Source organism: Mytilus californianus, unplaced genomic scaffold, assembly GCF_021869535.1.
Source record: "Mytilus californianus isolate M0D057914Y unplaced genomic scaffold, xbMytCali1.0.p SCAF_12, whole genome shotgun sequence".
In the NCBI taxonomy this organism is placed as follows: Eukaryota; Metazoa; Mollusca; class Bivalvia; order Mytilida; family Mytilidae; genus Mytilus; species Mytilus californianus.
In genome coordinates this window covers 39439853-39450610 of record NW_026262604.1, presented here as the reverse complement: position 1 = coordinate 39450610, position 10758 = coordinate 39439853, and the positions used below count along the sequence as shown (strand labels likewise).

The 10758-nt window shown below is 33.2% G+C and overlaps 1 protein-coding gene across 1 annotated transcript; it reads left to right on the top strand.

Moving 5' to 3' along the window:
• Positions 1–9552: 9552 nt before the first annotated feature.
• Positions 9553–10530, top strand: LOC127721059 (uncharacterized). The gene is made up of 2 exons (XM_052227742.1): positions 9553–9660; positions 9952–10530. The coding sequence occupies exons 1-2, from the start codon at positions 9553–9555 to the stop codon at positions 10528–10530; spliced, it is 687 nt and encodes a 228-aa protein (XP_052083702.1).
• Positions 10531–10758: the final 228 nt, after the last annotated feature.

Sequence of the window (10758 nt, the reverse complement as noted above, 5' to 3'; positions counted from 1 at the left end):
CTTTACAAGGTATTTTTCTAAATACGGTAAACGTTATAACTAGATGTTTGGCAATTTTTAAAACTATTAGTATAAGCAGCTAACACCGTGCAAAGCGATTTTGTTTTTATTTAGACTTATATGATATTTAATGTGAAACACCCTACGTTAAATACGGTTACCCTTTCGGGAGTCATGAACCATTTCTGTTTTTCTATTGTTCAATATTTAGTTGTCACTTTTTTTTTCTTTTTTTATGTAAGCGAATGACTTAATTTGTGTGTCCTGATCTTTCCTTCTTTATATGACTAAAGTGCTAGGATGGGAACACAGGCTACGACAGTTACTATCATGACATCTTAAGGTCAACTCTAAATCTTCAGTTGTTTTAAACTAGACCTGTCCTACAGAGCTTTGACATTTTGATTTTCATGTTTTTCCACTTTTCTTTTATATTTTAATTTTCACTTTAAAAAATACTTTTTCACAACTAAGCGATTAAATGTTACAACAATACATGTCTTTCTTTCCATTAGTTATCCTTATCAAATTAAAATTTATGTTACCCAATGAATTTTGTTATGTGTAGTTTTATTTACCCTCTACAGTAGTGTGTTGTTTGATGTTATCGGCAAAATCTGAGTGTTTTGTATCAAAATTCCGATTAACACATGGCAACCGAAAACTGACACCCAATTATACCCACAAAATCCACGAAAAATTGATATCCCACGAATAATATTGAATTCACAGTGTTGATACGTATACACTATGATAATAACACAAACGACTTTTAAAACATAAAATAAGGAGATTTGGTATAACTACCAATGCGACAGTTATCAAACAGAGATCGAGGATATATACAAATTAAGGACACCATAGGGCATTCAACAATGAAAAAAAAAAAACGCTTCTGTATATATAGTAAGCTACATGTATAAATGGCCCGGACATATGACCATACAAGACAATTCAAAAGAGAAAACCAATGGCTGATTTATATTATAAACAATTTCTAAAGGATATGACGGACAGCAACCAACGACAACCACTGATTTAAAGGCTTTTGACTTTGGATAGTGATATACAGATTGTGGCGGGGTTAAACATGTTTACGGGTGCTCTTTTCAAAGTTCGTTTGCCAACTATTATTTAAATTTGTCACTGTAGCCTGATTTTATAGCATCTGTCCAGTAGACAGTGATTCGGTATTAACATGATTTATGATTGCACTTGAAGAAGCAGTCCATTTAAGAATCAAATAAATCGAACTAGGATGAAAAATTTTGTCCTGCATTTTTTTAGTTGTAATCTCTGTCCTGCCTTTTTATTTTTCACTCTATTCGGTCCTGACTTTTTTAGCATAAATTGTCATCCGGCCTTTTTTCTTTTGCCAAGTTGCTCATCCTGCCTTGTTTTTTTACTCAAAACTCATGTCCTACCTTTTTTTCAAATTTCATCCTAGCCCCCCCCCCCCCCCCCCCATAAAAATCAAATGGCAGCTCCCTTAATTTTCTTGAGTATGGGTGTACATGTAGATCAAAGGCCTGAGTTATATTTTTCATTTACCGCCTTACAAGCGTAAATAATAGGCATATATCTATAGTATAGATTCTTAGCAACGCCTCGATCAAATATTGCATGCATATTTAGTACGATTCACAAGTAATACAAGAGGTACTTTCTGAAAGGTGCGTTCGACTCCAATCTTCATTAACTCTGGATTGCCAGTGTTCCTGCCGAACGTCGATGGTTCTATCCGGTACTCCGTCTTCCTCCACCAATAAAAACTGGTCGCTGCGAAATAAATGTTAAAGACAAAACCTCAATCAATCATATATTAACAGTATCATCGACAACAAAGACTAGTAAATGGAAGCAAACCAACAACAAAAAATATTGCCGTCCTTTACTCTAAAATCGGTCAGTGTGCCTCGGAGTAGATTTCACACAATCAATTCATCAATATTTTAATCACGCCAAGTGAACAACTAACTACCAAAAATCTGCCATCAATACGAAATCCCAAAATGATAAACAGATTGATATTTAAAGAAATCAATAAGGGAGTTCCTGACATGAGATAGGCACATAACTATGTGACGGGGTAAATATTTAATATCGTTTTTATCCCGATAAGTCGAATAACAAAAAGTACACAAAAGAAATTGCAATCAGTGCTGGAAGAATATTGAACTGTAATCATTATTAATAAGATAATAGACAACAAAATAACAAAACAAACGACCATGCCGACCTACATACCAAAATCAGTGACTTTGTCTCGGACGATATTTCACATAACAACGTGACTGTGCCATGAACGAGATTTCACACAACAACGTCATAAATAGCGCAGGAATATGATCCTTTGTCATGCCCAGAATAAATTTGTACATGATTTTAGTTTAGGAGATTAGTTTAGAAACACTTATCTTATGCACTGAAACCGGTGTCATGTATGTTATACGGATAGGTATCGATTATAAATTATGTATGCTATACGTGAATCGAAAGATAAGGGGATACGTAATGAATGCGGTCAATGGGACTATACTTATTCAGGAATAACGAACGTACCATGTAACCCTGGTTATCGAACGACCTTGCACAATGAGTCATAACTATTTATGCATAATCTATGTAAATATTGCAGTCATGTTCATGACTATAATGTTGACATTTCAGAAGAATGTGTGCACTTGTCCATATTATCTTGGTCATATCTGTCCATTTTGTAGAACAAGGTAAGACACAACACTATATTTTGCACATGTTTATGTGAAATTGGTACGATATAATTTGCATATTTACGACAGTAATACTTTAAAGTATATCTCTTGCAAATCCAACTTAATGAAAAGAAGAAAAAAAAACAATGAAACATGCAAACAATGTAAAAAAGAATGTAGATTATGCATGTTAAATCTGTAGTTAAAATTGATATAGGATTAAAAGGAGAAACCTCAAAGAAAACGATAACGATGTAACCTACAATAAAAAAGAATTATAAGTTGTTAACGCTAGCGTGATAAAAAAATACATGTAAAAAGCTAATGTTTCAAAACTCATTTATTATTCTATCTTGCATTGTCTTTAAGTTCATGGAGTAACAGAATTTTTTAGCTGGACTCATGCACAACATTCCGATTCCAACATCAAACAATATGTATTAGATAACTTCAATACAGATACGCATGCAGCTTTTGGATGGAAGTTAGACAGTGATACAGATTCCTTAAAGCTCGCAACTGATCCTGATCATCATTCATCAGGTTATGTTCTCCAGGTATTTTATCAGCACGGTAAGAAAAATAGTGAGAAACCAGATATTGTACTAAAGTCTACAAAGCAATAATAGACAAGTAATGCAAAAGAAAAGAGCGAGATTTATTGCGTCATGACTTGACAATACTACAAAGTATTTTTATTGATGGTCTTCATCTCAAAGTCAACGCGTCTAGCGTACAAAATTTTAATCCTGGTATTTATGATGAGTTTATTTACTACCACTTGGTCAATGCCACTGCTGGTAGAGGTTTCCTCCCCGATTATATCACCAGCCCAGTAGTCAGCACTTCTGTGTTGACATAAATTATCATTGATATGGTCAAAATTATAAATTAACTATTTACAAAACTTTGAATTTAAACAAACACTAAGGATTGTCTACCCCGGGAAAAGATTACCGCAACTGTATTTGGCAAAACCTTTCGGAATTTTTGGTCCTCAATGCTTTTCAAATTCGTACTTTATTTTGCCTTTTCAACTTTTTTTATTCGAGCGTTACTGATGAGTCTCTTAGACAAATGTCTATACATTATGTCTCTTAATCGCCACTAGTCCGAAAAATCTTGCATATGGTAAGCAGAAATCATCATAGGTATTCACTAAACCGAATAATAAATAACGTCATGCATTGCTTCAATTTCCATTGTTTAGAATGTCGTTGGTCAAGTTTGTTAATTTTAGGCAGAATACATTAGATTATAAAACGGCTAATTGCAATGAAGACTAACCCTGTTACTAAAGTATTTAAGAAGTAATCAGAATTATAGGAAACGTTGCATGTGATTGCTTTGAAACTGTTATTTAATCCGAAATAACAAATTTTAAAGATGGCGTCTTTTAATAAGAAAATAAAAAAATCATTTGGTTTTTAATCAGGAACACGTACTAGCTACGACAGTCACGGTCATTCTTGTCCTGACAGTGGGAAGGCACCATGTAACAGAGGAGCACAGTTTTATGTGATGCCACCGAGTCTCTATCATAAAGGACGCACATTTGCAGCCCTTGAATATGAGGTTTGTAGAACTCTGCATTACTAGTATTAATGTTTAGTTGCATTAATATATAGTTACAATATAATACAGTAAAATAGTTTTATTAAATTGCAGGGAAATGCTTGCAATAACTCTTTGTGTATGACAAAACGTTTAGGAATTACATGAACCAATTCTTTCTATCGTTCATATTTTAAACATATATTGCGTAATCGATAAAATACTGTATGTTGACTTTTTGTTTCATTTTTAAGGAACATAACTGTACATTGCTATGATATATACAATGTAGATTGTAAACAAGTCTAAATTGAAAAAAAAATTTTCGTTTGGGCTTGTATTATATTTGCCTTCGGGTTTATATAATCCGTTCATCCTATTTTGACTCCTTAAAATTCAAGAGTCTATCCTAAATTGAGGTAAATTGTATGGCTTTCCAAATACCGTTACGATTCCTAACATCACTGAAGAGATATTAATTGTCGAAATCCAGATATGGTGTTCAAAAACCTTTGCACCTTTTGTTGGCGGTATACCATCTTTTCCGCAAGTTTATTGTTTTCTGTTTAGTATAAAATTTATGATTAATATCCATTTATTACATCGGTGATCCGTTTATTTGGCAATCGCCAATGGCAGTCAGCAGGGTTTAAGAACATTTGTTGTTCGACCTGTTAGTCAAATGCGTTTTATTAAAATATACAATGTATATTGTATATATATTTAGAGGTATTCCCTCAACAGTGTGGACAACTGTAGTACTTTTGTTGTTAAAAATACTGAATCATTTACCCCTAAACTTGTTTGTCATCGGCTATCGATAACAATGAGCTTACGCTCACTCAGTCTTTCAGAGGCCCTCCAGTGGGGAATTAAATAAACACTTGTTACACATTTCGATACATAAAATGAAACTCTTTTCACAAAACTTTAAAGGAATTTGTTTGAAATATTTTTTATATCAGCACACACAACAGTTTCGTTTTAGAGAATACTAAATGTTCAGAGCAAATATCATTAAATAATCGAAAAATACATTTACACATTTGGATTTTCATTGTAAAAACTTCAAGTCGATAGGGTTAAATCGCAAAATGTCTTATGAGAAAAAATACTTCCACGTTGTGATCATTTAAGAGTAACCTACCATTTATTCAATGCATAGGACTTGTTTGTGAAAAGAGTTCCGGACAATGAAAAAAAATAAAATAGTTTTTTTAACTGGATATTTTTCACATGGATCATCGTTTGGATCATTCAGTCATACAGAGAACTCATTTGATAAGTTTACCTTGGATATTCCAGTACTACACAACTCAATTGCCTCTATTTATGTATTTATCTATATGCTTATCTAATTAATTAAAAGATTTTTCTGTTTGAATACTGCTTTTATGTAAAGGGGAAAGTGTAACGCGTGTGTGTGATCCTGTTTGTCTCTTTGACCAAAGATAGTTAGTCATAAACTAAATTGCAGTACTCGTCGATATATCATTCTTGTATCTCACGAATTTGTGTCTTTTACTTACAAAACTTATTTTCTTGTAACGCATTTTATTGTTGAAGAATGAATGTTGACCGTTTTTATACGCCCGTTTACTGGACGTATTATTGTATTCCGTTGTCCGTCTGTCCGTCCTTCCGTCCGTCCGTCTGTCAGTCCGTCCGTCCGTCCATCCGTCTGTCTGTCCGTCCGTCGTCAACATGTCGGACAATAACTCAAAAACGCTTTAACCAATCTGCATGATACATAGGTGAATTGTTTATATCTATCGATGTGAGCTCCCTTTCTTTTTTTATAAATTTTAGATTTTAAGTTTCCGAGTTATGGGGTTTTATTCATTAAAAAATGGGGATTTTCCAGTTTTCGGATAATAACTAAAAAAACACTTTCACCAATTTGCAAGAAACTTTGGTGAATTGTTTATATCTATTGACATGAGCTCCCTTTCGATTTTTGTTAATTTTAGATTTTATGTTTCTGAGTTATTGGGTTTTATTAATTAAAAAAGTTTTTTCCAGTTTTCGGACAACAACTCAAAAATGCTTTTAGCAGTTTTCATGAAAGTTTGGTGAATTGTTTATATCTATTGACATAAGCTCCCTTTCGATTTTTATAAATTTTAGATTTTACGTTTCCGATTTTATTCATAAAAAGGGGGTGATTTTCCAGTTTTCGGACAATATCTTTAAAGTGTTTTGAGCAGTTTTCATGAAACTTTGTTGACTGGTTTATATCTGTTAAGCTAACCTTCCTTTAGTTTTTCATAAATTTCTGAAATGACATTGAGAATTTATTGAACTTTATTCTATAAAAAAGCGACGGGCGTATCATGCGGTCATGGCGCAGCTGTTTATTCAATTTTTTGTCGTTTGGTTGTGTCTCATTGACATACAACCGGATCCCCTTTTCTTCATATTTAAAAACATACGAGATGACATCAGACCAGTTCATGACACTAAATAACTGAGTTAAACTAACAGTAGAAGAAAGAAAAGGTTGTACTCAATCTCGAAGTCACAATGTGGTCTTTGAAAAAAATGTAAATAAAAAAAAAAAATAATAATAATAATTTTTTAATGTTTATATTGGAAAAAGTAACGTTGTGTAAATTATAACAGTTATTTCAATTTCAATCCATATTAAGCTGTTGCTTTTTTTCCGCTTCGAGAAAATTTTGACCACATTTCAAAAATTAATTTCCTGCATGATACATATATTGAATGCACATTTTCATTGCGATCTTAAAGAGGACGAAGTTGATATATAAACTGCCGTCAATTATTGTGTGTGTGTAAGTATGGCCGTTTTTTTTCAAATGAATTGATTCTTGAAAAAAATTGGAAAGGACAAAAAATACTGTGTTTCAGAAAAAAAAGGAAAAAAACAACTAATTGATTTACATTCAAAGTTAGGGACGAAAAAAATTACGACACTAAGATTAAAAAAGTTATGTTCATATATGTGCATGAGAAAAAAAACAATCCCCCCTCACAAAAATAATAAAAAAAAAAAAAACACACGCACACTCAGAAATGGAAGAATAGTCTGTATCTACCAAGGGTTTTTCACAAGTAGGGCCTATAGTAGTCAGCAGAAAAGTTTCAGTTTCCAAAATACACCAAACTATACCTTTTACCCACTAGTATTTCGTGAAGTAAATTGCAAATTTCATAAGGCTTGGTCCAAATAGCTTTTTACTGTCCAATGTCTTGCAAGTATGAAAAAGACCGTACGAAAGTATATTTTGTCTATGTTTTGTAATTGCACAACTATTGAAAGTTGATCATGCATTCGTTCTAAAATGAAATTTTACACAAGAAAAAAGTTAAAAGATACTAAGTGAAAAAATTAGACAACCGCAATGGGTTAATCGCTTTGAAGTCCGAAAAAGATAATAGCCAACACATACATTGTAACTTTTAAAGCTAGTTAGATTAATTTTTATGTTTAAAGAACGTGCGATGTTATAAAAATTGTTTATCAAAACATAACAAAAACGCTAGGAAAGAACGTTTAAGTATTCAATATTAATCAAAACACAAAGGTTAATCCCGTACTAGTTTTACGAATTATTTGATTTAAGTGTTGCGAACCTTTGGTGACCTCACAGTTTAAATAAAATTGAGAATGGAAATGGGGAATGTGTCAAAGAGACAACAACCCGACCACAGAACAGACAACAGCAGAAGGCCACCAACAGGTCTTCAATGCAGCGAGAAATTCCCGCACCCGGAGGCGTCCTTCAGCTGGCCCCTAAACAAATATATATACTAGTTCAGTGATAATGAACGCCATACTAAACTCCAAATTGTACACAAGAAACTAAAATTAAAAATAATACAAGACTAACAAAGGCTAGAGGCTCCTGACTTGGGACAGACGCAAAAATGCGGCGGGGTTAAACATGTTTATGAGATCTAAATGTCTATAACAAATATGACGTGACAAGTGGGCGTTACAAACGAACGTTCATCTAATTTGAGCCAGTCAATGGGAGACTTGAGCGCGCTAAAAATTGGTCTCAACCACACTATTATGAAAAGGATACTATGTTTATCCTTTAACTTACGGTTAAATTTCACCAATAACCAAACATTAAAGTCTTTTAACTCTATGAATTAAAGGATGTTGGCATTAGCTTAAACAATTACTAATTCACTCTTTACGCATTTATTAATCATCGGCAAGGATCTCGTACAGATATGCATAGAAGTTTTAGTAAAAAAAAAGTGAGCAATCTAAAATCGAGTTGTGTTATAAATTGAAAAAAAACTATTTAATATTAGTAAAATGATATTCTTTGTTAAACTAATAACAAACACAAATGATTACCCTTTTTATCTGCAAACGTTTCTTTCTTTCACTTAAAAGTTGCAAAAGTTAGTATGTACTTGCCATAAACAACACGACGGGTGCTTAATGTGGAGAAGATGCTGCTTACCCTTCCGGATCACTTTAGACCAACCCCAGTTTTGGCGAGAACTTTGCTCACTCTCTAGTTTTATATCTAGTGTTTTGTAAACTAGTGTTTATATTTTTGTTGTGTACTTTTTTCCAATGGTGCTGTCAAGTTTCTTGTGTGCCTCTTTTTAATTGGCGATTACTTCTGTATTTCGTAAGACTGTTTATTTAAGTGTATATACCTTGTCTCAGGGATATAACTCTTAACCAGGGGATGATCCAGGATATTTGAAAGGGGGCGTAATTCCATAAAACTGATTATATACTGCCGAGTAAAGCGAGGAGAGAAGTTTTTTGAACGATTTTATGCTAAAAAATCATATAAATCGTATGCCCTCTACGCCCCTGGATCCGCTACTGTTCACACTCTTTGGTATGTTTTAATGTTGGTCATTTTCATAATAGATAAGCTTCGAAGTAAATCATAACATTTTATTCTGTTTCACACGAGTGCTTATAAAAACATTGACGAAACTGACTACTACAAACGCTTTACTGATGCAAAAATCCATCTTCTTTCTCCTTAAGCACTTCTTACAATAACTTAGTTATTTCCTTTGTATGATATCGCTTATAAATACACTTAATTGCAGTTATCTTTAAGCAAATTTATACATAAAGCAATTCAATTAACAGTATGTACGAGAGACAGAAAAGCTTGCCACAAAATGAAACTATTGCAAGACTTCCGAATTTTTCAACATGATTCTAACTATTGCTTGCAATAATTATTTAAATCCGATAAATTTTACAGTATATGCATACATGTATACAGAACGTGTTACATGTAACCTTTTTGCAAACTTCAGTAATAACTACATGAAAGGAAAATATATTTCTAAACGTGAAATTTCAATTATGAAGAATAATGACATCTTAACTGGTCATGATATAAAAGACATCAAAAATCCAACATTGGTTATAAAGGTACTGGAAAACAACTATTTTCGCGGATACTTTATTTCGCGTTTAGCACTTTCTAGCCAAATTTGCGGCGATTTAACGCGATTTTTCTAATTTTAATGTTTTTATATAAGGGAAGATACAAGTTTTAAATACTCTAGATGATTTATGTTCGCTTTATTTTTATACTATCGAAAGTCGCATGAATAAATCGGTCGCGAAACTAGTTGGTTTACAGTATGATAAAAGTCTTGTAGTTGTTTGTCTAGCCTCTTTTTCATTACATGATTTTAAGTGTATTGTTCTATGTTTTAGGTGTTTTTCAAGAGTGGATTTGATTTTGCAATTGGTGGGAAATTACCCGGACTATGGGGTGGCTCTAGAGAATCATGCAAGGGCTGTTCTGGCGAGGCACGCGATTGTTTCTCAACCAGACTGATGTGGCGAGCTGATGGACATTATGAAGTCTATGCATATATTCCGTACAATCAGGACGGCGGCTTTCAACACTGGTGTGATCGTTATGAACACGACCATAAAAAAGTTATATGCCCAGCAAGAAAATGCGGAGTAGAAATCGGAAAGACATCAACCGATAAATTTAAATTCATACCAGGCCAGTGGTATAGAATTCGACAAGAAGTGAACCTAGGACATCCCAATCAACATGGCCGTGTAACACTCTGGGTTAATGATTTAATGGTGGTTAATATGAACCTTGTTCTCCGTCAGTCAAGCAGTATTCATATCGATGGGATGTTTTTCTCTACCTTCTATGGCGGGAGTTCAATAGATTATAGTAAACATGGGGACACATATGCTTATTTCAAAAATTTCCGAATCACCGACGAAAAGAAGCCAATACATCATGGCGAATTCTTCGTAGGAAAATGAATTACTTTTTCAACAAAATAAAGAAAGTATATTTATGTATTTTAAGACAAGCCATTCTGAAAATATTATTTGTCCTAATCCCGTACATTTTACGTCACTTCCGACTTTTCATGTGACTTAAGGAGCAAGAAATGATTACCCTTCCGGATACTGTTTGGCTATTTCAAAACCCACAGACTAATATCCCATCGCAATTACGTTTAAGGAAAATAAACGCCTTGTTTTATT